Source organism: Nomascus leucogenys, chromosome 12 (assembly GCF_006542625.1).
Source record: "Nomascus leucogenys isolate Asia chromosome 12, Asia_NLE_v1, whole genome shotgun sequence".
NCBI lineage: Eukaryota > Metazoa > Chordata > Mammalia > Primates > Hylobatidae > Nomascus > Nomascus leucogenys.
In genome coordinates this window covers 59,050,238-59,076,769 of record NC_044392.1, presented here as the reverse complement: position 1 = coordinate 59,076,769, position 26,532 = coordinate 59,050,238, and the positions used below count along the sequence as shown (strand labels likewise).

The window sequence follows — 26,532 nt, the reverse complement described above, 5'->3', positions numbered from 1 at the left end:
CAAAATTATCATAATAGAAAGCAGATCAGATGTTGCCAGGGACTGGGTGTGGAGGGAGGAAATTGACTACAAAACAGCACAGAGAACTTTTGGGGGAAATAGAAATATTCCTTATCGTAATTGTGGTGGTGGTTATATGACAGTCTACATTTGTCAAAACTCATCAAACTGTGTGCTTAAATTGGTAAATTTTATCATATGTAAATTATACCTAAATAAAGCTAAAAATAAAAAACAAAAACAATTTTTTAAAAAGTGATAATCATAAGAAAGCTAGAGTAGCTATATTAATATAAGAAAAAGAAGACCTGGCCGGGTGCGGTGGCTCATGCTTGCAGTCCAGCACTTTGGGAGGCTAAGGCGGGCAGATCACAAGGTCAGGAATTCAAGACCAGCCTGGCCAACACAGTGAAATCCCGTCTCTACTAAAAATACAAAAATTAGCTGGATGTGGTGGTGGGCACCTGTAATCCCAGCTACCCAGGAGGCTGAGGCAGGAGAATCTCTTGAACCTGGGAGGTGGAGGTTGCAGTGAACTGAGATCATGCCACTGCACTCCAGCCTGGGCAACAGAGCTAGACTCTGTCTCAAAAGAAAGGAAAAGAAAAGAAAAGAAAAGGAAAGAGAGAAAGAAGACCTTTCTACAAATCCTTCCCAGAAGACTTTTCCTCACATCTCATTAGCCAGAATTTCCCCATATATTCATGCGTAAGCTGATCACTGACAAGGAATAAAATTTGGAAGAATTGAAGTTTAGAACCCTATAGTGCTCAGGCATAGGGCACTCAGGAATCACCCACTCAGACTAGGGATTCAGCCAGTCACCCCTGAGGCAGATAGCTCAACAGAGGTTGGGTGGACCCCTCAATAACATTGAGGTTCTGTTAGAAAACAGGAGAGGTGGTCAGGTACAGTGGTTCAGGCATATAATCCCGGCACATTGGGACGCTAAGGTGGGAGGATCACTTGAGTCCAGGAGTTGAAGATCAGCCTGTGCAACACAGCAAGATCCTGTCTCTCTAAAAAAAAAGAAAAAAAAAAAGAAAAAAATTCAAAGAAAAGAGGAAGGGAAGTGTATTACTTAGGGTAGCTGTAGCAGATGTAACAAGTAAGCCCCCATATTTCAGTGTCTTAACAGCATCAAAACTCACTTCTCCCTGCCATAACAGAACAATGCAGATGTTCCTGTTTGGGGGCAGCTTTCTTCCAGGTGGAGATTCAGGGACTCTTATTTCTCTTCCATCTTGTGGCTCAGTTGTTTTAGGCCTCTGCTTCTAACTAGCAGGCCAAGGAAGAAAGTATGGAGAAGCCATACAACTACTTCTCAACCTGCCTGCTATCCAAGTTACACATATAATTTCTCATCACACTCACTGTCAAGAACCAACCATGCAGCCACATCTAGATGGAAAGGGAGCTGGAAATATAGCCCCTAGCAGGAGAGCCGATTCCTTTGATATCACCACACTGTGGAATGGGACACATTGGTATTCTGGTAGACAGTTGGTTGTCTGCCAAGATGGAGGTAGAGGTGGAAGCAATTTTGAGAGACAACCCAACAGCTTCTATTACATAAATACTTATTTTATTTTATTTCGAGACAGGATTTCACTCTGTCGCCCAGGCGACAGTGAGGTGGCATGATCAGAGCTCACTGCAGTCTCCTCCCGGGCTCAAGCAATTCTCCTGCCTCAGCCCCCGTGTAGCTGGGACTACAGGCACATGCCACCATACCTGGCCAATTTTTTGTATTTTTAGTAGAGACTGGGTTTTGCCATGTTGCCGAGGCTGGTCTTGAACTCCTGGGCTTAAATAATCTGCATGCCTCAGCCTCCCAAAGTGCTGGGATTACAGGTATGTGCCACCGTGCCTGGCCTACGTAAATACTTTTTAAAATCCTTTCTCAGTTATCCCCAGAACAATCCTTTGCCATAAACATTATTATTGTCTCCATTTTATAGATGGGGAAACTGCACACAGAAAGGTTAAATAACTTGCCCAAGGTCAGCAGCTTTTGTAACTGGCAGAGCCGGGATGTTCCCCCAGGGTCTGTGACGCCACATCTGCTTCTCTCAACCTTTATTCTGCATTGCTTGATGAAAAATTTCACTGCGTCGCTCTTCATCATTTGGCTCAGGTGAATGTCAGAAGGAACACTTTGAGAATGGGCCACACAGATGAGGAACAGGTGTCTGCCTCACACTCACCAAGTGCTTTTTCATCATGGCATCAAGGGTCATGGAAACATTACACCAGCCCCTTTTTTCTGGAGCAATGTTGACCCATGTCTGGGCAAATAAGAAAGGCTTCGTATGAGTATGTCTGTTCAAATAAATCCTAACTTTCTCACTGGGAAGGAATGACTAGTTCCCACGACTCACAGGACACCACCCCCAACCCCAATATCAAAAATTTCACCTTTTTTTTTTAAATACTAGCACACAGTGAGAAGTGGTACGCTTCTGTTTTTCTCGGTTTTCATCATAAGCTTTGGCTGTCCCTAGCATTCTGCATGCCACACATGAACCAAACGCTGCAGCACGAGGACGGGCTAGGGGCAGGAAGGCAGCACAGGAAAGGGGCAGGTCTGGGAGAGGACTTTTGTTAGGTCAGAGCAAAAGTAAGTGTGGTTTTTGCCATTAAAAATAATGGCAACCAACCTAACACAATTTATTGAGATGGTAGTACATGCCAGACTTCATTTTTAAATTACAAATGAAAATGCTACTATCCCTATAGCCGCCATCTTAGATGAACAGGTTGGAGGAAGAGAATGCAAAATGAGTCCATTCTGATTCAAAGTTCTTGGTACATTACCTGAAAATGTGTTTACAGCGGGCGAATATCTTCCCCTAAAAGAGAAAGCCTCACTCAAGCCATTCACTTCTTTAATCAGAGCTCAGGAGCTTTCCAAGCTATTTTATTTTAAGCAATTTCCTGGTGAAAATCTAGCACAGAGGTGGTCATACCCTCCATTTGAAGTGCTAATAATTCACATTGTAACTCCAGTAGGCTCCCTTGTCTGCATTTGATGTACTTTGTGAAATCATTTTAATATTCCATAATCACTTTAATATACTGTGTAATATTGGAGAAGTTACTTAGGTTCTCTGAACCTCAGATGCCTCATCCGTAAAATGAGGGGGTTGGGTTCTCTGAGCCTCAGATGCCTCATCCGTAAAATGAGGGGGTTGGGCTAGATCAGTGGTTTTGGATGACTTTTTCCTCAAACAAAATTTTATGTGGCACTCCAATATATAAAAGAGATCAAAGCAGAAGTATTCTAAGTATAGCTGAAGCATTTATTAAGCAGACCTACAATGTTTCGAACGTTGTGCTAGGTGCCTGGGAAACAAAACTGAGGGGAACACAGCCTCTACTTTCATTCTAGTAGAGGAGACAGACACATAAACTAGGACAGATACACAACCCGGAAACAAGCATCAGATGCAGAACTGGTGACATGGACACGGTGGAGACAGCAGCTAGGGAAACAGGGAGAGCCCTTGGGGAGTAATGAGTAGCTGTATCCCTTGGCCCCTCCTGGGGTTTCCATGCAGCCATGTGGACAGTTCAGAGTATGCTGGGGTGGCCCACCTCACACACATCTGTCTCTCCACTTGTCTGCTTCAGGGCTCTAGACTCAGACAGGTACAGATGGGAGACAAGGAGGAGTGAATGCCGTAGGGGCCAAGCTCAGCTGTTGAGGCAGGAGAATCAGGGAGTAAATACCTGAGCCTCTTGTCCCCTGAGGGACAGTTCAAAGGCACATTCTATACAGTTTGTTCACAGCTGTGCTTACCTCAATAACACATATTTATTGACTTTCTCTTGTTCCTTGACTTGCTCTCCCATTCCCTCAACACTGCTTTTAGAGGTCACTTCCCAGATAAAGAACTCACAGCCAAATCAGTGTCTCATGCTTTGCTTTCAAGGGAACCTAACCTACAGGAGTAGCCATGTGACATGTGAAAGGCATTTCTGAGGGAGGGGACAGCAGGAGATGGCAGAGTACACAGGAGCCATAAGCGGCTTGGTGCTGGCTGGACCATACCACCTGAGCTGTTGACTGCATAGAATCGGGCACACTCCCATTCATCTGCCCTGGACACGCAGGCCACTCCAGCCCTCAACCACTGTGTGCTTAGAGAAAGCAAACGAACCCTAATATTTGCTAACCCAGTGTAGACAGATGAGCAGTGCAGTTTTCTAGGGTTAGGAGAGTCAACTGTCTGCTGCTCTTGGAAACAACATCCTTTCAGGAGCTCCTGTGACTCTAGTGGATGGCAGTGCCCTTTCTCATCACACTCTGCCTTAAGTTCTAGGGCGGCTGACACAGCCTCATCACATTCCAGTCTTTCCCTGGAAGCAGAGCTCATTGTGATTATTACCTCATTGCATTTAATCGGCAAATGAGGAGTTAGAATTTAAAATGTCTGTTGAAGGGCAGGAGGTGTGGACTAGAATTTTACAGTAGGAAGGAGTTGCTGCATTGTGCAACTGCATGAACATAATAAAAGAAATGAAAATGAAAAAATAGTAAATGAGGGAAAGGGAAAATAATGACGGCAAGGTAAGGAGGAGCTAGAAGGTTATGCAAAACTAGAGTTATGCAAAACTAGGAGCTAGAAGGTTATGCTAGAGGTTATGCAAAACTCATGCTATAAGTCCTCTTCAAGGCTTGGCACTGTGGCTCATGCCTGTAATCACAACACTTTGGGAGGCTGAGGCAGAAGAATTGCTTGAAGCCCGAGTTCAAGACCAGCCTGGGCGATACAGGGAGACCCTGTCTCTACAAAAAAAATTTTTTTTTAATTAACTGAGTGTGGTGGTGCATGTCTGTAGTCTTAGCTACTTGGGAGGCTAAGGTGGGAAGATTGCTTGAGCCCAGGAGGTCGAGGCTGCAGTGAGCTGTGATCATACTACTGTACTCCAGTCCAGGTTGGGTGACAGTACAAGACTCTGTCTCAAAAAAAAAAAAAAAAGTTTTATTCATTTGCTAGAGGGAGGTCACAGAATTGAACATAACCTTCCCAATCACTACCATGAAAAGGAAAATACTATCAGTTACAGTATTTACAGACTCCATAGGAAAAAAGAAACTAGTCACTAAGGAAAAGCACAACTATTTGTGGTACTGAGATGAGAGTAAAATTCCTCGTTGCATCCTAAGCAGAGAGGCTGCTGCCTGATTTAATGAAGAGCATCTGTAAACCTGTCCTTCTGGGAAACAAAATGACAAAGTGCACAAAGCTGTTTCTTAGGACATCCCTCAATATAGGCTGATGGTATCATGACAAAATGCAATTCAGTAAAAGCAACTTTATGAGGGTGCCAATATGGTATATCCAGGTACTAAGCTTACTGATGTTCTACTTAATTCATAATTTAGGGGTAGATCTTTGGGTGTCTAGAAAAATGTACAGACTGCATTTACTTCAATAATCTTCCATAAATACTATTTTTTTCCCAGCTGAGCATTTAAAAAATATTGAGGGGCAGTATATTTGAAATCCTCATCTAGATGATGACTGTTCTAGGTGGGGCCACATCAGGACAGCCAGCTGTGACTCAGAAGTGGACCTTCAGTGTTTTCATGGGGAGGGCGCCCAAGATTCTCCTTAGAAAGTAACTTTGCCTTCCAACCCAGAGGTCAATGGGTGATCGAAACCTCATAAAGTTTATATCATAAAGCATGGATACAACAATTTTAAGCTGGAAAAAATATTAAAGCAGGTGCAACAAACCTGCTTCTGCTACAGGTGGATGAACAACCATTCATTAAAGTACCCATGACATGGCTGACTGTGCAAAATGCCATTCCATGTACACCCTCCAAGATAGACAAAGTTGCAAAATGTTGCAAAGTGTATCTGGGCAACAAGCGACTGGCTGAGGGGATTATGAGTTATAAAGTAGATAAAAAATGGAGCCATGTCTACCAAAATGATGGCTCCGTTTTAGAATAATCGATCTGTGAGTCCTCTCCAGTGGAAAGTACATAGGGAGCAGGAGTTGTAATCCCAGTTTTTCATAATAAAACCATGTCATCTGTCTATGAGTTTGTCTGTTCTCCAGTGCTGCAGAGCACACCTACGGCTCAGCCCTAAGTTAGAGAAAGAGAAGTGCAGCAAGGACAAAGACTGAAATTTGGAAGATGGACTAGAAAACAGAATTGGCTGGATTTAGGTAAATCTCGAAATCTTGAGATTGGAAAGGATTTCCTCCAAGGTCAGTTCGTGGCTCCACCTAATGTCCCCTTAGAGGGGCCTTAATGCCTTGGAGGTAAACATTTAACCTTGGGCTGGATGCTTTTTAGAGAGGAGAGGATACCACTGTATAATGTAACTCCCCTCATCATTGAGCTAAGTGGTTATCACAAACTAGGCCAATTTTGTCTCTTAGCAATTTTTACACAGTGACTCAGAGTAAGACTTTGAATCAAAGTCTACTCCTCCCTTAAAGTGCAACACTTCAAAAACAACTGAAGACAACTCCTCAGAGCTCCCTGTTATCTTCTCCAAGTCTTCCAGAAGAACCTCTTTCCATATAAGGTAACTCTTCTCCTGATGAGGGTTGTCTGATTTCAAAGATAAAAATATAGAATGCCCGGTTGAATTTGAGTTTCAGATAAACAATGAATACATTTTTAGTGTTAAGTATGCTCTGTGTAATATTTGGGACATACTTATACTAAAAATATATTCCTTATTTATCTGAAATTCCAATTTTACTGGGCATTCTGTATTTTGGCTAGCAACCCTCTCTACTCTGGATGCATTTTAGTTTGTAAATGTTGTTTTTAAAATATAATGCCTAGAACTTAAGATAATATTCTAGTTGAACACAGAAGTGCAGCTCACGTGGGGTGAGAAACGCAAGTGGGGAAATGGTGAAAGGAAGAGGACATCTTCCTCCTCCTCTCCCTCCCTCCCCCTCCCAATTTATGTGTGAAGACTGGGATAAACTCTCTTCCTGTGAGGGGATAAAGGCCTCCCCTGGGCATAGCAGGTCAGAGACAGGGCACAATGTTGGCTCATGGGGCACCCTTGGGCACCATCCTACTTGGCAGCCCTGGCCTTAGGTAGAGAACTTACTCCAACATCCATAGCGCCTGCAGCTATTTCTAATGTGTTAGCCCCTCTTTTGCACAAGGGACTGCTGTCTCCATTCATTTGAAGAGACACTTTCAGCCCAGATGATAGCATATTTGCAGAATACAACACATAATGGCTTGTGCCTCTCTTATCCATTTACCTTTCTTTCAATTCCTTTGCTCTTGTGGTTTCCATCTCCTCCCCGTCCTTCACTGTATTCCAGGTTTTTCATGCATTAAATTAGATGATAAACCCCTCCAGGGCAAGGGCCCTGTCTGCTCGTAACACAGGAAATAGCCTCAGTCTTGGGGAGAGCTTTTATTGCCAAAGCCTCACCTCCGTCCAATTCCTTATTTTCTCCTCACACTTCTCCACCCCAGTGTTCCTGCAGGCGTGATGCTATGTGGGGTAGGTTCCCAGGGAGACACTTTTGGCCTGGTGGAGGTGGAATCTGGAACAGTTCTAAGTCATTTAAGGACACTTTCTCCACCATGTCCCACTTCAGTCTTTTAGGGCTGAAGAAAAGATGGGGAGGATTGATAGTTGGGTGGTGACGAGCAGGACCAGCCCTCAGGGAGGACCCTGCTTAGCCCACACCAAACAGATGAGGTCCCTTGCTGTTTTCAAACTTGTCACATGAGCATTCTACAGCTTCCCCACTAATCTCACCAGTACTGCAGGACTCTCACTTGTGGGGAAATAAAGGACTCTTCTCCCCACCCCTCCCTTTTTAACTTTTAATTTCATTTTCTAATTCTATAATATAATCCTAAATTTCTTTTTGCTTAGTAATCTCTGTTTAACTTTAACTGGGGAAAATATACATCTGGACACAGAACAAGGAAGACTGTGAGTGAAAATGATTAGTGGAATGAAACGTTGCCATGGAACATACTCCTTCCCCTGAGCCCCTGCTGAAGTAGGTAGGGGTCAGTGTCATTTGGAGACTGTGTGCGTGTACAGGCTGCCAGAGGTGGCAGGGCCAACAACCCCAAGTCTAGGTGAATCTTAGAACAATCAGCAATTTCATTCACTGGGAACCTTTTAACATTTTCATTCACAAAGTTAAATAATATGATGTTTTTGCCTAATCTCAGCAGGGAAAACTTGTTTGGCGTAATAGTATGACGACTCTTGTGAGGTTTTAGGGGTACCACCTGCAGAAAGACATGTGTAACCAAAAGACCATAATGTCTGACTGCTGTGACCAGTGCCCCTTGGGGGGCACTATGATTGGAGAAAAGAAACCCATGTCGGCACTCTCCTTGGGGGTGGGCGTGAATCAATTAGAATTGCTGGAGAGTGAGTCTTCCTGCCCCAGGCAAGCCTATAGACTAAGATAGGAGAACAACTGGTTGGGGCAAAAGCCTTACCTGTATAGAAGGTTACTCACTCTGTTAAATAAATATCTTTCATAGTAAAAGCATCATCAGATTCCAGAGTCATGAATTAATAAATTGTGCCAGTCTGCTGTGGGTGTTTCTTCCTTTATCCATTGGTAGTCAGGAAGGTGCAAAGGGTGTGGTAGTTATAACCAACAGTCTAGAGTTACTAATTTATGCTTATTTTTTGCTACAAAAGTGGCTCTTTGGTTAACTCCCATGACAGTTAACTGCCAGCCACCAGCAGGCTACCCACTTCTGTCCTCATTCTACCTGCCTTACCTAGACAATTTTATTTATTCTCATCATTTCAACGGTTAACCACTGTTATTTCCATGATTGTAAGATACACCATTAATTTAATAACACCTGGGGGTGGGTGAGGTGAGAAGAATCTCTATCATATTAAATACACAACATCTACTGTAAGCTTATCCTTACGCTCCACAGCTCAAGACCTACCAATTTTTCAAGACTCATTGCATAGTCATCCCCTCTGTGAAGCTTTCTCTGACAGCCTCCTCCTGGACTGGCTGCTCCCTTGTGGTGTCACAACTCTACCTTGCATATGCAATCACAATGCACAAAATGTTGACTCCTTAAGGGCAGGAACTGTCTGCTTCATCCCTGTACCCCCAGGATCTAGCCCAATGTCTGCCATTAATTCACTCTATAAATATATATTGGGACCTACCATGTGCTAGGCACAGTCCCTGACACACATTGTTTATTAAACAAAAGAATTTTTAAAACATCTACTCTACCATAAGGTGGGATACAAGGTGAAAATGTGACAGCCTCTTAGGCCCATGCATTATTAGACAGAGATGGGGGTAGTGTATACGTTTTGCTAAACTGAATGTGACCAAGTGCCACAATGTGTGGTTCAAACATTAAGCGTTCTGGGTGGTTAAGTAAAGGAAAGATGGAGGATGAGCTGAAATCCGAGCTTCTGAAGGTGCCAGGCCTCACATTTCTCTGAAGCTCCACTATCTTCCAAGGCCTAACATTAGGCTTGCATTCAAGGTTGATTGAATGAAATTGGAAAACTTCCCTGCGAAATTCTAGGGAAGAATTGGGATGGGGAAGAGAAAGGAATTACAGTGTGTATGAACAGAACCAGGAAAGGCTTGGTGGCAGAAATAAATTAAAAAAAAATTATTGTGTAAAATGTACATAACACAAAATTTACCATTTTAACCTTAAAATTTTTTTTTTTTTTTAGAGACGGTGTCTCACAATGTTGCCCAAGTGGTCTCAAACTTCTAGCCTCAAATAAAAAAAAAAAGAAAAAAAAAAGAAAAAAGAAAAAGAAGACAAAGTGCCGGCCCAGTGGCTCAGACCTGTAATCCCAGTCTTTTGGGAGGCCGAGGCGGGAGAATCGCTTGAGCCCAGGAGTTCAAGACCCGCCTGGCCAACATAGGGAGACTCCAGTGTCTACAAAAAATAAAAACAATTAGCTAGAGTGTGGTGGCACACATCTGTGGTCCCAGCTACTTGAGAGGTGGAGGTGGGAGGATTGCTTGAGCCTGGGAGGTCAAGGCAGCAGTGATCCCTGATCACACCACTGCACTCCAGCCTAGGTGACAGAACCTCATTTTGAGACCCTGTCTCAAAAAACGAAAGAAAGAAAGAAGACAAAACAAATAAAAACTCCTGGCCTCAAGCAACACCATCCCCGCCCCCGCCTCCCCCTGCCTCCCCAACCTCAGCCTTCTGAGTAGCTAGCATTACAGGTACCAGTTACCAGGCCTGGCAATTTTAAACATTTCTAAGTGTACCATTCAGTGGCATTAAGTACAATAACGTTGCACCACCAGGAATGAATTTTTAAGTCTCTTTCCAAAGATACGTGGCTAATCACACATTTGATAGTGGGGAAATAAGAAACATTTGTTGGTTGAAAGACGGATGCATGAGAGTAAAAGCAGTGTTCTTCCCCAGTGTGGGCAGTTTCCGCATAAGCATCTGCGATCCGTTTTGCATGTGAATGAAAGCCCAGTGACGGGCAGTGGGCACCAGTGCTGCTCCTTGCGTGTTTGAATCATGCTTGATAAGTTTCAAGCAAGGAATGCTCCATTTCTCCTGATACCCATCGGGCCTTTTGTATTCAAATCAAAAGCACAAAACTCTATTGTAGGGGGAAAAATGAGTCTTTATTGGCAACCAGTGGTGTCCACTTAGAGCAATAAATATGAAGTCTTAAGAGTACATTCTATATGAAGTACTATAGCTATTAATACACTTGGGTTTTGTTTGTTTTTTAAATGGATGTCTTTGTGGGGTGCTGTTCTAATCAGTGCCACAGGCGCCGAGGAGAGGGAGGGAGCTAGGTAAGGAGGAGGCAGGCCCACCCTAGCCACCGGGGAGTGGGCAGAGTCAGGAGAGCAGGGTTCTGATTTTGCCCCTTCCGTGTGAATCCTTGGGCACCTCACCGAAACACTTAAGGCCTCTGTATGGTAGAGGTTGGAATCCGTGGCCTTTAAAAGTCCTTTCAGCTCCTTCGCTCCTATCTGCATAATTTTTGGCATAGGCCAAGCGGCTGGTTGGTGGGGTGTTTAGCTCAGGACGAGAGGCCGAACGAGCGGGGAGTTGGCTAAGGATAGACTAGACACGCGTGGGTGACTCCAGCGTGATAGAACGCGGGGTGTCCCGGGATAGGGCTAAAGCGATGGGATTTCCAGACGAGTCTTTCCCAGGCCAACTTTTAAAGGTCGGAGGAAAGTTTCTCGTGGGGTGGGGGCCCAGAGGGGAAGGCAGGGTGGGCTCCGACGCCTCCTCGCCTTTAAGCGGGTGGCCCCGGCTCTCCTCCGTTACCTGGAGCGGGGAGGGGCTTGGGAAAGTTTGTGTTTGTTGCTGGCAAAGCGCCGGATGGGAGGCGCGGGCGGGCGGGCGCTGCGGTTCTTCCCTTCTGCTTTCGGGAAGCGGTCGGGGCTGCACACTCGGATCGGCGGGGCCGGCTCCCGGGCCCGGCCGGCTGGAGGAGGGAGGCAAGGAGGCGGGAGGGAGCGAGCGGAGCCAGGGGCGCACGTACGCCCCAGCGCTGGGATTTATCGGCTCGCGAGGAGAGCGGAGCAGGCGCGCGGCCCAGGCGGAGGAGCGCCGACTCTGGAGCAGCCGGAGCTGGAGGAGGAGGAGGAGGAGAGGCGGCGGGGAAGGAGGAGGAGGGGGAGAGTCGCTCCCGCCGGGCGAGCATGGGGCGCCTGGCCTCGAGGCCGCTGCTGCTGGCGCTCCTGTCGTTGGGTGAGTGTGCGCGGGGCTCAGCGGGGCACAGGGGGACTGGCGGGGCCCTGGAGGGCTCGGCAGGGCGCGGCTGCAGCGCGCGGCCTGAGGCGCCGAGGGTGCCCGGGCTGCTCCCGGGAAACCCGGCCGGGGTGCGCGGGCTGCTCGGCCCGGCGGGGAGCGGCCGCGGGCCGCCCGGGCCCCGCGCGCGGGGTGCAAGTGGCCGCTCCGCCAGGCCGAGCCTCGCCCCGCACATGTGCCGGGGGGAGTGGCCCGGGGCCGGCTTTCCCCAGGTCTCCCTACCTGTTGGCTGCCGGGAGCCCGGCTCACCTTGAACTCCCGGCCCGGAAGGTGCTGCGGTCCCGGCCCCGGTCCTCGGCTCGAGAGCGGAAATGTGAGCCTTTGATATGCCCCGCCATAGCCGCCGCCGGCCGGGTCGCTCTTCACCCAACCCGCGCGGAGTTGCCTTTCCAGGGAAGCGAGAGAATCCTCCAACTTCCTTCCACGAAGGTCACAGGGTGGCCCGGAGCGTTACAATGGAAATCGGCGGGCGAGTCCTGCCGTCATTTTCGTCGTGGCTAGATCTTCTGCCTCAGTCTTTTCTTTTGGCTTTTCTTGAAGCTGCCTAGCTGCGTATTTATACACAAAGACCTAAGAGCCTGGCTTCTCCAACTTTTTCTACCTGTTACTTTTCCTCCCTTACTATGCCCTCGTCTTCCACCCTCCGGAAACCCTCGGTGCCCCGTGAGGTTTTGGCCCAGCGCCCTCCCCCCACCCAAGGAATCTTTTGTGGGTTTTTTCCCTCTCCATTTTCCATTCACTCCATACACAGACACCATCTTCACGTAGATCCACATGGTGATCCTAGCCAGCCACGGAAATATGTTTATTAAGTGCCCACCATGGTACCCCAGGGCCTACTCTTAAATGCTTTGATATTCTTGGATCCATGTGATCAGTGTCAATCAGGACAAGATGATTCCTGTGACCTGGCTTGGGGTTCTCTTCCAAGCCCCTAGAGAAGGCAGCTCTGAGTCTTTCACAGAGCGCATGGTGTGCGGTGTCCGTGCCATCCAGGTCCCAGCTGCACACAGGGCAAATGACTACTCTGCACTTATGGTCAGAGGGTTCCAGAGGAGGCCTTCTACAGCCACTCCCCTGCTGGGGACACCGAGGCCCACACTGCTCTAACCCCTGTGATTCCTGCTGCTGGTGAACCAGCCTTGCTGGCTGCTGTGTTTTCTTCCTTCACCTTGAAGGGATTTTCTGAACTGACTCCCTCAGAGAGCTCGTCCAGCCACATTGCTTCAACTTCAGCCCATGTGCAGAAAGCTTCCAGATCTTCCACTTAGTTTTATGGCATCTTTTCTGTAGTCCCTGATCCTAGTGCTTTATTTTTATTTTTGAAACAAAGCCTCAGTCTTTCACCCAGTCTGGAGTGCAGTGGCACAGCCATAGCTCACTGAAGCCTCAAACTCCTGGCCTCAAGTGATTCTCCCACCTCAGCCTCCTGAAGTGCTGGGATTACAGGCATGCTCCACCACACCCGGTGGTAGTGCTTTTAATCTTTACTTTTCACTCTGGGACCCTTGGAAGTTGTATGTTAGTGGTGCACTGCTGTTATAGTCCACACACATTAATTGACTTTATGTGTCTGGGTCAAGCAGGGCCATGGCCTAGGTTTGCACAGATTGTGCACTGTGCAACTTCGGGAGCTGCTGTTCACTTTGTAGTCTGTGTGAATGACTCCCCCTAGAGTTGTGCAGTTCTCTGAAAAACCTGGGTACCAGTTATGAGGGTGGGATGAGGTAGAACTTTGAAAACAATGCCCTTGAGTAATCATAATGAAGGGGGAAGAGGGGAGGGGGCAAAGAGAGACTGACAAAAGCAAAATAGAAGTGGGGAAAGCACAGCTTGGGGAAATCTTGATTGTACCCCAGCATATCCTGTCCTGGTTGGTTGCCTCCTATGAATTACACAGGGAATTTCTGTGGTGTCACCAGCCAGTGCCTTTTCACCTAACAGTTCTCTGAACCATTGATGACCCTCCTGATAACTCTGCTGCCACAGAATCTCGCTCTATGTGGCTTCAGCCTGACCTCTGGGAAGGTCTCGCTGTGTTACACTGCTCTGGCACTGTACTGATCCCTGAAATGTAATATGTTGATAAGCAAGATCATCTTTCCTCCTGGGGTGTAACCTGGGTATAATCTTGGTATCGCTGCTCTTTTTGACCTCCACATTCACATAGTCTCTCAATTCGTGGCTCTCCCCGTACCACAGACTCCAGCTTCTTTCTTTCCTTCCTGTTTCTACGGCTGCTATCTTAGCCCAGGTCCCGATTGTTTCCCACACAGTTGGTGTCTTCCTGGTTGATTATTTCCTCCAGCCTCCCTTTTAAGCTCATCCTTTTCCTAAACGATCATTTTTGGGGCTCCCACCTCTTCTCACTGGGTCCTTATGACTTTCCTCCAAGGAGATGTTGCCCCTTGTGTCCCTCCCCTCTGGTCTTCTCTGGCTCAGACACTTCATTCCAGCTAACCTGTTTGCTCTCCTTTATGTAGACTATATTAAACCTTCTGGCCCCTTCTACTTCTCACCTCTTGCCTGTGTATTAATATTTCCTTTTTCCCTTAAAACGCACTTTCTCCATGAAGCCTTCCTAAGCCTACCTACCGTGATCACACCAGAACCCACCCAGCCGCATAGAGCAGGTTTCACATCCATTGCCTGTGTCTGACCTGTCTTGCCCGTCCACTCAATGTGGCATTTCTTGAGTGGCCACTCTGTGTGCAACCGTGTGTTCAATACTGGGAGTCCCAGACAAATGACCAAGACACAGCATCTCCCTGAGCGGCTGGTGGGTGTGAGTAGACAGAGAATAAAATAGCTAACCACAGGACTGAATGAAATACCTGACGTGGAAACCAATTGTGGGAAACAAGGAAGGGGATGATTAATTTTGACTTGGGGGTTGGGGCTGGTTTTGCTGAAGAGGTGACATTTGAGTTGAGCCTTGAGGATAATTAGAATTTTGAAAGAAAGGATGGAAGAGCATTCTGGGCTCTGGGGAAAAGCCTGAAGTGTGGATGAGTGAAAGTACACGGCTCATTCAGAAATGGCACGTAAGTTCCATGTAGCTGGAGCTGGGAGGAGGAGGAAATAATGGGGGTGCAATTATTTGGGGGAGGAGGAAATAATGGGGGAGGAAAGGTGGGTTTGGGATAGATCCTGTAGGTTTTGCATGCTGTGCTGAGGAGTCTGGACTGGGAGGGGTAGATTTGTTGGTGCTCTGGGTGCTGCCAGGCAGTCTGTGCCCTGTCATCAGAGCATATATTTCCTTCATTGTATGTAATTGTCTGTCCTCTACTCTGATTGTTTCCCCTGGGGGCAGGGGCCACGCTGGTTTTGTTCACTAGAATGTCCCTATTACTAATAGGATATATAACTCATACTGGTTGTTTGGTACATATTGGCTGACTGAATACTTATAAATATATATGTCATTTTATCTGTGGGAATGGGTAGCCATTAAAAGTTTGTAGGGCGAGATTAGCAGGACAGGGTAATGTGTTGAGGAGGATAAACCCTCAACTAGTGCAACATAAATTGGAGAGTAGAAGACATGGAGATTGTAGGGTGGGATTAACACATTCTCTTTATTTATGTCTTTATTTTTGCAAATCTATTGAGATACTTTTTTAAGTGTCAGAAGCATTACATCTGTATTTTAAAATTCAAATAATATAAAAGGACTTTGTATTAATCAGGTAGGCTAAACTGCTCTAACAAACTCAAAGCATAGTGGTTCAGACAATAGATGTGTCTTATATAACAATGTGAGGGAGATGCTTCAGAGGAAAGGGTTCGTTCTGGCTCCCCGGCTGTTGGCAGTTCTGCTGTCTTCAACTCACAGTTTCTAAGATCACTTTGGTAGTTGTCATCACCATTCCAGCCCCTACAAAGGAGGAAAGAACGTGGAGTAGAATATTTGGAGTCTTTGTGGGTCAGACTTGAAAGTAGCACACATCATTTCTGCACACGTTCTATTGGAGAGGCTTTGGGCCCATGCCACACTAGCTGTAAGGAAAGCTGGGAAGCCATGTGCCAGTTACTATGGAAGAAGGGAAAGACAGATTTTGAGGGAACAGCTAACAGTCTCTGTGTTACTTATAAAGGATATAAGGTCAAAAGAAAAATCTGGGCTAAACACGTCAGCTCATGCCAGCAATCCCAGCACTTTGGGAGGCCAAGGCGGGAGGATTGCTTGAGATCAGGAGGTCGAGACCAGCCTGTGCAACGTAGTGAGACCCCCATCTCTACTAAAAAATAAAAAAAGTTAGCCGGGTATGGTGGCATGTGCCTGTGGTTCCAGCTACTTGGGAGGCTGAGTGGGGAGGATCACTTGAGTCTGGGAGGTCAAGGCTGTAGGGGACCGTGATCACACCACTGCACTCCAGCTTGGGCAACAAAGCGAGACCCTGTCTCAAAAAAAAAAAAAAAGGAAAAAAATGTGTCCACCCTCCTGCCCAGGCACAGCCACTCCTGTCTAACATGTGTGTGTCTCTGCATACTGAGTATTTTGTTTTTTTTTTTTCCTCATAGCTTCTGTACAAGGCTCTGCACCTAATAGGCATAGACTAATAATAGCTACTATTTCTAGATTGCATATCAAGTGTCAAGCTCTGACATACATTCTGGTATTTATTCCTCACAGCAATACTTTGAGAAAGTCACTATTATTTTGTCTTTATTACAGATAAGGAAACTGATTCCCAGAAAAGTTAGTTAACTTGTCTAGAGTCATACAGATACTTCTTAGCAGACCTAGGATCTGATCTCAGGACCCCATTCTGTCTCTGCTAAGGAAAAGTTGACTAATGTTCACTAAACCTTATGCTGCGTATTGCTTGAGATTAGTTTAGGCGAAGAAGGATGATAGTGGTTTGAAAGTGAAGGTGCATTTAAAAATAGGAGGATCCAGGATTAGTGCAGCCCAGGCACACTTCCTGAAGGGAAGGGCAGTGCCAGCATGCACCTCAGAGGTGTGGCATCTCTGCAACCCTAGCAGGTGGCCATGCCGGCTCTGAGGACGGGCCAAAATGCAACTGCCTCTGGAAAGCACTGAAGGAGCAGGAAGGCCAGTGAGAGGAACCCTAGTGAATCCATCCAGCTTTAACAGTCTTTGAAGTGCTGTGGCCTTCAGAGATTCCTTGGCACTCATTTTAGCCTTGTTAACAGAATTCCTGTATCTGCCAAGCTGATTAATGCCTGCCCTGGCTATAATTATTCTTATTAGCCTGCTGAATAGGAACTCTAGTTGTCAGTGATCATTCCTTACAAGGCAGCAGGCTAGTCGGCATTTATGTGGCTATTTTGTTTTAGCGATGAGCTGCTGAGCTGATCTTCCCCCCATAGATTGAATGTACATTTTCATATTGGCACTGCGTTTGGCAGTTAAATAAGGTGTGTGCTTGTCTGTCGATGTGTGTCTGCATCTCACTTTATCAAATGAAGTTGGAAGGATGCTGTCCAGGCAGTTCATAGCTGTTTTGTTTAATTGCATTGCTTTCTTAAAGGCAGGGTCGCAAGGGTCATTTGACTCTGCTTTGGGAAAATAACTTGAACTGGCAAAAATTCTTCATAATTTATCTTCTGGAAAAGGCGAAGTGCTGCAGTTGGCACAGTCAGTGGTTTTTTCGATCTTGGACTATTTCTCCCCACGCCAACTGTAGTCTTTGGGAAGCAACAGAATTAGACCTAGTAGTTAACACTGTCGTGTCCCAGCAATATGTGTTTCCAGTAGGCTGGAGATCATGGCTCTGTGCATTCGCTTGTGTTCTTTGAAGGCTGATTTCTCCACAATACTCCATAAGTGTTTGTGGTAGATTATGGAGTCACTAAGCAGCATGATTCAAGTTTAAGTAAAATGTTCTGGGACCTTAATTGCATCCTGTTTCACACCTTTACAAGCAGTTGGAATGTGAAAATATTTACATCACTTGGGGTATTTCATAGGAGTGGAGAAGTACCCGTGGCTACTGTTGATCTGTCTAGGATGAATTTGGCTTAGAATAGTGAAGAGTGGAATTGTGCCTAAGGGTTCTGGGCACATTTCAGAGTGGGTGCTACCTTGGAATTCTAATGAAATAGAGATAGTGGGCAGACAGATGAGTTAACTTCTTGGAGCTTAAAAGTGACTCCAAGCCAAGAATATTCTGATAATGGCTCTTCCTTGCTCTTCTTTAGAGCTGGACTAGACAGAAATCCCCAGCTTATGGGCCGCAGTAAGGGACCCACATGGATTTCAGGTGGGTTGTCATGATACTGATACCCACAGGGCAGGGGCTGCCTCTAAATCCAAAGGCCTGCTTACCCAGAGACCTATACAGATATTATCATTTCCTCTGTGTGCTATGATGTGACGAAGGACGACAGTTCTCTCCTTCACTTGGTGAACTACAGCCCTTTAGCCCTAGCTTTGGAATGAGCTGTTTGAAGATGCAAGGTGAGAAGCTCAGTAACACGGCTAGCAGCTCATTTATTCAGCAAATATTGAGCAAGTGCCTACTATTACACGCCGGGCATTGTTCTGAGGATTGCTGTATGAGCAGAGCAGACTCAGATCTGCCCTCAAAGGGTTGGACAAAATGCACTAGATGTCAGAAAGTGGATGATTGAGATGAGGGTCAAGGGCAGGTTCTTGGAAATGCCTGCAGTGAGGAGACAGGAAATGAAAGGGAGAGTTCTAGGAGTAGTCAGGGAATGGGAGAAGTACTGGGAGAGCACGCTTGCGGAAGCCAAGCAGAGATGGGTGTGAGTGGACTTGTTAAAGAGGGATTGGTCACATGCTGCTACAGAACTGGAAGGATAAAGACAGAGAAGCCCTTGGATATGGGCACTGTGAAGTCTGCCCAAACAGTGAAGGAGGAAGGGAAATCACAGAACTTGAGAAGTGGGTGGGGCGGGGAAGGAACTCTGAGTCAGAAACGATCGCCCACCTTTTCAAGTGGTGTGGAGCAGAAGACCATTGTGAGGGTAGTGGCTCAGGGCACAGCAGAACCAGATCAACTTAAACAGGATCCAAGCATCTCTAAGCGGGCCCACAGGCCAGCTGGGAGACACTGGTGGCAAAGGACAGGCTGAAGAGCAGTGAGCAGGCATGACTATTGGGTGTGGACTCCAGAGAAGGTGGCACAGGGGGGTTAGGGTGCAAATAGAAGCCCTAGCCTCGCAGAGCCAGAGAGGAGGGAAGGGAGAGGGAGAGGAGAGCATGGAGAGAGCAGTGTGGTATGGCATGCAGTCTCTGCAGTGATCTCAGACTTTTCAGCCCTAAGAGTAGCCCCAAAGCTTCCCCAGACATGCTAGTTAGAGGTTTTCTATATGTTCCCTTGTTCCCTGTCTCTTTCTTTTTAGGACAGGGTCTCACGCTATCACCCTGGCTGGATTACAGTGGTGCGATCACGGCTCATTGCAGCATGGAACTCTTGAGCTCAAGCAATCCTCCCACCTCAGCCTCCTGAGTAGCTAGGACTGCACAACCAGGCCTGGCTAATTTTTTATCTTTTTTCTAGAGGCAGGGTCTTGCTATGTTTCTCGGACTGGTCTCAAACTCCTGGCCTCAAGTGATGCTCCTGCCTCAGCCTCCCAAAATATCGTGAGCCACTGCGCCCGGCCTGTATGTTCCGTTTCTTTATCTGCACACATATAAAGTTTAATCTGTGTCCCTCTGGATGTCTTCTTCTGTGTTGATTGGTGGAATTAACTTACTCTCTGATAGCTTTTAGGTCTTTGGCTGTTAGGCAGAATCTCTAGCACAGGGAATAGTTTGAGAAGCATGTCTGGAGGAGGTTTGGCACACAAATTACTTGGTAGTCTGGGCTTTCTCAGTGGGACTGAGGCAAAGCCATGGTCGGAGTCTGAGCTGGAGGAGAGTGGGCTGGGGCTGGACCCCATGGGAATGCGACAGTCATTCAGTTAGCAATGAAGGATGGAGGACAGCATAGGTCTGTAGTAGAGGCAGTGGGCCCAGTTTCGTGGCTTTATCCCACCAAGTTTGGCAGCCTAGGAGGGACAGCATCATGTGGTCTCCATGGAATGAGGGTGGAAGGATGAGGGATAAAGGAACCGAGGGAACTGATGAGAACATCACAGGAAAGATTAACCAAGGAGTACACGTGGGATAGGCAGGTAAGTGGGGCTTCCAGGCCTGACGCACCTGCAGAAGGTTTGAGGGCCTGGAGGGCATGATGACGGCATAAAAGCAGATTCTGAGGTGCAAGGGAGTGGGTAGTCTAGGAAAGTAGGAGGTGAGGATCAAGAGAGGTAACTTCTGAGTTCAGGGTTTTGGCAGCAGAGATCTAAAGGGAGATAGGCTGGATGGCTAGTAGTGACATAAGCGTTTATTCAGAGTTTTTGCCTCTTCCACCATTTTGGCTGGTTGAGCTAATATCTGACTGGGTTGGGCCTGAATGGATTAGGAGAGAGGGGTGTGACTTAGAAGCATTAGCCCCAGGCGTTGTGGGGAAAAGGCAGTAACCTATGACTAAGATGAATTGGGGGTTGGGGACCAGGTGTGATGCAAGAGAAACCAATATGAGGGTTCTTTCCTTTATAATAAATTCCTGTCTACCTTTTTTGTAGCGTTTATTTTGTGCCAGGCACTACGCTTTTTTTCTTTTCTTTTTTTTAAAGAGATGGGGTCTCTGTCACCCAGACTGGAGTGTAATGTTGCAGTCATAGCCCACTGCAGCCTCAACCTCCCAGGCTCAAGTAATCCTCCCACCTCAGCCTCCCCAGCAGCTGGAACCAGCTAGTGCACTTTCCATAGATGAACTTATTCAGGAGGCTTCATAGTCCCATGAGAGTAGGCACGGTTGTTACCCTTATTTAATAGATGAGCAAACTGAGTCAAAGAGGTGAAGTCACTTGCTCAGGGTCACAGTGTAAGTGGCAGACCTGGGATTCAAACCCAGGTAGTCTGGCTCCAGAGTGTGGGTTCATAACCACAGTACACTAGTCTGTCTTTCCATGTTAGTCAAAATATATCTTTGAAAACACTGAAAGGAATTGATATAATTAGCTAAATTGTGATAACATTTGTTTCCTTGTCTTTCAAGACAGGAGGCTTGGATTTTGGCCCTCGTCCTTCTACTCACTAGTTTTGTGACCTTGGACAAGTTGCTGAATAGCTCTCAGCCCCTGTAAAATAAGGGTTGGGCTAGCTGATCCCAAAGGTCTCCCCTTCCATCTCCAGAATTCTTTGAGTTCACGCTGACCCCTGCTGTTGGCCATGTGGCCTCTTGGCCCAGCCCTGGCTTCCTGCCCATCTTCCCAGCACTCCTTATGATTCTGCAGCCTGTGCCTGTTGTCTCTCACCTGCCTGGTGCCTCTTCACAACAGTGGGTTGGTGCCTCTGAGGGCTCTGGAAATTGTTCAGTCCTTGCGTAGGTGACTGCTGCCTAATTCCAGCCCATTTTCTGCACACTAAGGATCTTTCCCTGTGGTTCTCTAGGGTACAGAGGTGTCCCCACCACCAGGCTAACTGGGCTTTCAGGCAGACCCCTGGGGGAAGTCACAGAAACAGTAAAACCAATAAGCCATTTCTAGATGACAGACTGTTTCTTATCATTACCGATTTTTTTTTATGTGTGCAAGTTTTGATTGAGGATATCAGCCATGAGTAAGCTGGGGCTGACGAATCAAGCCTCAGCCCTCACAAATGTGACTTGTGTCTTCTCCCTTCAGCCTAGGAAAGAGCCTGGAAGATGTTCCACAGGTTGCCCTTTTCCCAGTATGCCCCAGACCACAGTGAGAAGAGACACAGACATCTTGAGATGTGTATAAATATTGCTACTACTTTGGATTTTACACCCTTCCTGAAAGGTAGAAGAGTTGAAATACTTTTGTTTTTTTGAAGCAGGGTCTTGCTCTGTTGCCCAGGCTGGAGTGCAGTGGTACAATCTTGGCTCATTGTAACCACTGCCTCCCGGGTTCAAGCAATTCTCATGCCTCGGCCACCCAAGTAGCTGAAATTACAGAGCTGTGCCACTACACTGGGCTAATTTTTGTATTTTTAGTAGAGACGGGGCTTCGCCACATTGGCTAGGCTGGTCTCGAACTCCTGGCCTCAAGTGATCCGCCTGCCTCAGCCTCCCAAAGTGCTGGGATTACAGGTGTGAGCTACCACGCCCAGCCGAAGAGTTGAAATTCTGACATCTCCAACCAATAGACTCAGCTGGCTAAAAAATGTGCCCCTAGTATTCGGGGAATTTCTTCCTTTTCATTGCTTTGGTCTGAACAAGAAAGGTTCAAAATGATGCTGGATAAATACCACCTACTAAAAGGATACATTCTAGAAAGTCTACATGTTATAGAAGAAACTTATGTGTATGAGCTCAGTCCTTACTGCATCTTGGCTGCTGCCTGGCCCTCCCTGGCTACTTTGAGGTGCTACTGTTGATGCTGCTGCTAAGCCCAGTGATTTCATCTCAGTGGTTTTGGATGCAGATATTTTTGAGGCTTATCCCTTTAGGATGTACTGAGAAGAGAATATTAGCTGATTTGGTGTCTGTCCAGTGTACACTACTTTGCTTCTGTTGCAGTGAGGAGTTAAAAAAAAAACACACATTTTTGGCACAACTATTTGGTTTCCCGTCTTCTGAAAGCTGGCACATTGAAATGTTTTCTTATTTATTAGAAGACATTACAGTCCATCATCTTTGATTGAGAAATCCTTACAGTAAGTTCCAAGTTAAGACCATAGTGTGTAACTCACGGCATGGCACAGCACAGGGTACTGAGTCACATTAGTCAAAGTAAAAACAGTTATGACCCTTGAAGGAGTAAATTATTTGTGTCCAACTTTACTCTTCAATACAGGACGTTGTTACTTTTCTTTGTAATCTTTTTTTTTTTTTAGTACTTCAGCAGCATTAAGGGAATATTGACTGTGTTTCTGACATTGTGCAAGATTACAAAGTCCAAAATGGAATGGAACCAGTTATAAGCGAATGGCAGAATGGATCATAGGTGTTTTTTAAAGGCGTGGGTGAATGAGTTATTAGATCACTGTGCATATGGGGCTGTCAGAATTATAGAGATGAAACTGAGGCCAGGGGCTGTTATTGAAAAGTTCCATGGAGCAGGTGGGGCTGGAGAGTCGGGAGCCAGGAGCAGGAAATGCATTTCAGGTATGAAAGTGGGCAGTACAGTTTCTCAGAGGTGGGAGTAGATAAATGTGTACAGGTTGGTGTCCCATTTGGGGATTAGCTAACTTCAGCTGGAAAAGTAATAGAGACCTTAGGGGATGTGGATATTAAACTCTGGGGAAGGGAGGTTGGTGGAGAAGAAGAATGTGAACAAAGTCACCCTGAAAGATGTTGGCAGCATCACCAGCGCCCACAGAACAGCTAAGAGCTGGCATGTGTGAGGCTGGAGAGGTCTGCTGGAGCTTACAGGAAGCTAGCCTGCTAAATTAAGGTGATAAGTCAGGCCATAATCCTATTTTTGGTTGTTTCTTATGAGGAAAACAACTCACAAAACAATTGCTGATGTTCCCTCCAGACAGTTTATCAGAGCATTTCTTCAAAGGACTATGACCTGATAAGAGACACATAAGTTTTAGAGCAATGATGGGGAATTTTAGTTGGTTTTCTATGGAAACAAGGTTTATGCAATCATGTGATCTATTCATCGGAGTCCCACTTTCATTACCATTTATCCCACAAACAAGTTTCAGTGGAAACAGTAGTATGAATCCCAGGAAGCCTAGTGTCGTACGTGGCTCATAAATAATTGGAGAAGGTACCTTTGTTAGCCCATCTAGGGAGAGCCACAGAGGTAGCAAGGTGGCATATGCTGCCCAGTGGTACCCTCAGGGACCCCACATTCCAGCACTGAGTTAGCTTGCACCACAGGCTGAAAGGTAGTTATCATGCAGTAGGATGTGAGTTTGGGTCATTAGAAAACAGCAGTGATGAGGCAAGCTCTGCTTTCTGTCCAGTATGTTCATTTAAGGCATTTGGGCCTCAGGACAAAGAAGCGTGGAAACTGAGCACATAATCAAGTGTTGGTGACCCCTCTTGAGGTTTTCCAAAGTACCCCTCCCTCCAGTCCTTAGAAACGACTGGAAGATAGATGCACACAACACCTTGTTTGGTTTATATATTTGTCTTGGAATTATGTCCAGTTATTTGATTCTTTGGATTTCAAGTAAAGCTTCATTTCCTCAGAGAAATGAGGACATGTTTGGACCCAGGAGTGGTGCCGCCTACAGCATGGGCCAGCCTGCGCCAGCTCTTGGTGATTGGCTGTCACTCAGCCACCTTACTTCAGAGCGCAGCCATCGGTTTGTGATGATCTATTTATTAGGATGAGCGTTTGTGTGTCTCACCCAACTGTAAGCAGCTCGAAAGCGGGATCGTGTCCGTTTTTGCTTACCCCAGCATGTAGGAACTTGAATCTTTGAATAATTGAATTAATGTATGCGCTTAGAAAAATGCCTATAAGATGTATATATTATATATATTTAAAATTGTGGACGTTAAGTTATAACGGGGGCAGAAGTTATCTATGTGTCCTTTTTACTGTCTTTCTTATGTGTGCTTATTTATCTTCTTTTGTTTGGAAAGAATTGCGTGTGACTTCATTTCTAAGACAGGTTTTTGTGGTAGAGTAGGAGAAAATGAAATCTATACATGAAAAAGAAGGGGTGAGAAAAGTCTCCATTCTTCCTCCTGTGGATTTTCTTGTTTTTTTCCTTGGCAGCTTGGGTGGAAGATAGATGACTCATGAGTTCTCATTATTGTCTCTCCACTGCCTCCACCCCTTCCCTTTGCAGGGTTGATACAACCTTTTCCACCCCAGAATGGCATAGGCTCCCTTCTTGGGCTTCATCCTGGTTGGTCATAGTCTAGAGAAGCAGACTTCTTCAGTCCCAGTGTATGCGTCAAGTGCTTTGTGGCTGGGTTCATTCAAACCATGGACCGTCTGCTTGTCATCACTGTTCTAGGGAGCAGCCCACACTGAGCCACATCTGAGCAAAGGGGCAGTAGTACTGCCGCCTGTAGCGCGGGCCTGGTCTCACTGCCTAGTTAATAACCACTATTTATTATCTGCCCCATGTCAAGCATTATTCTGGATCTGGGGGCACCTAAAAACATAGATCGACACAGTCCTTTGACTCCTCCAGCAACCGGTCTAAATGTGGAGGCATGACACACACACAGGAAGAGAGGCGGCATAGACGAAGTGCCATCCAAGGATTGTTAAACAAAGGGGAAACTGAACATTAAAGAAAAGGGAGAGCATTCTGGGAGTACTTTAGGCAGAGGTGCTTTTGCAGAAAAGGTAAGTATGATCCTCTGTACCTGTTTATATCACTACCTGTGTCTCATCTCTACCTGTGCATGTATTTTTTTTTTGAGACAGAGTCTCACTCTGTTGCCTAGACTGGAGTGCAATGGCACGAGCTCGGCTCACTGCAACCTCTGCCTCCCAGGTTCAAGCAGTTCTCTGCCTCAGCCTCCCGAGTAGCTGGGATTACAGGCGCCTGCCACCACGCCTGGCTAATTTTTGTATTTCTAGTAGAGATGGGGTTTCACCATCTTGGCCAGGCTGTTTTTGAACTCCTGACCTCGTGATCTACCTGCCTCAGCCTCCCAAAGGGCTGGGATTACAGGCATGAGCCACCACACCCGACCTGCATGTAGTTTTAAAGGCATTAGTGCCATGTCTGGATTGAGGACTTTTGTAAGGATCCAAAGCACCCAGATAGTTGGTTTTTACTATCCCCAAAGGAGAGTGTAAATAAAATTGATGTGGTGAGTTTTGGGGTTTAGAATCCTGAGATTGTGTCACTTCCCAAGATGCTGAGAACTGGTCCCTTGATTGACACTGTGTGTCACAGTTGCCCCAGCCACATGCTCTGTGCTTTCTGTAATGAGCCTGGTGAAGGGCTGTTTTTGAAAATTCATCGATGAAGGGCTGTTTGTGAAATTAATGAGATTATGTACTTTTTGTTAAGCCCCTGGATGATGATCCAAAGATCAATTCTGGCCGTAACATTCCAGAAGCTCATTGAGATAGGAGTGATCACAGTCACTGCATCAGCAGGCATGCTGCTGGGCTGGGGGGTGTGGTGATGAGCAGTCCCTCCAGAGCCTCACAGGGAGGCTGACAGGCAGTTGGCTCCAGGTGATCGTGGTGGCAAGCAGACCCTCAGCGGGCACCTTCTAAACTCTGCCTGAGCTGGGGGCTGAGGTGGGGAAGGATCAGGGAAGGATCAGGAAAGCCTTCAGCAAGCTGGACTCATTTGAACTCGTTAAGTCTTGATGATCAGTAGGTTTTTGTCTGGCAGAGAAGGGATGGGTAGTTTACTTTAGGCAGAGGGAAGAGCACAGAGAAAGCGATAAACCGGCTGTTGCAGTGGCTCACACCTGTAATTCCAGCACTTTGGGAGGCTGAGGCGGGCGGATCGCTTGAGGCCGGGAGTTTGAGACCACCCTGGCCAACATGGTGAAACCCTGTCTTCATTAAAAATACAAAAATTAGCCGGGCATGGTGGCACATACCTTTACTCCTAGCTACATGAGAATTGCTTGAACCCAGGAGGCAGAGGTTGCAGTGAGCTGAGATTGTGCCACTGCACTCCAGCCTGGGTGACAGAGAGAGACTCCCTCTCAAAAAAAAAAAGAAAAAAAAAGATAAAACCATTCATAAGAGGATATTGGTTTTTAATAAATGAGGAAAACTTTTTGCAGCTAGTGTGGAGGGTTGAGTTGTAGGGTCATTTAGAGGGAAAGGATTGAGACTGGAGAGAAAGTCCTGAG

General features: G+C 46.4%; 1 protein-coding gene and 1 long non-coding RNA gene across 2 annotated transcripts in view; both read left to right on the top strand.

Moving 5' to 3' along the window:
* The first annotated feature begins 927 nt into the window (after positions 1-927).
* On the top strand, positions 928-9,923 carry LOC115837513. The gene is made up of 3 exons (XR_004032530.1): positions 928-953; positions 4,869-4,894; positions 9,878-9,923. It is a non-coding gene; the product is annotated as an uncharacterized LOC115837513 (long non-coding RNA).
* A 1,468-nt stretch (positions 9,924-11,391) lies between these two features.
* Positions 11,392-26,532, top strand: part of PTGFRN (prostaglandin F2 receptor inhibitor) — an 80,415-nt gene continuing 65,274 nt past the window's right edge. The window contains exon 1 of the mRNA XM_003268041.3: positions 11,392-11,722. Coding sequence (XP_003268089.2) covers positions 11,674-11,722 — 49 coding nt within the window. The 5' untranslated portion in view covers positions 11,392-11,673. The remainder of the gene's footprint in view (positions 11,723-26,532) is intronic.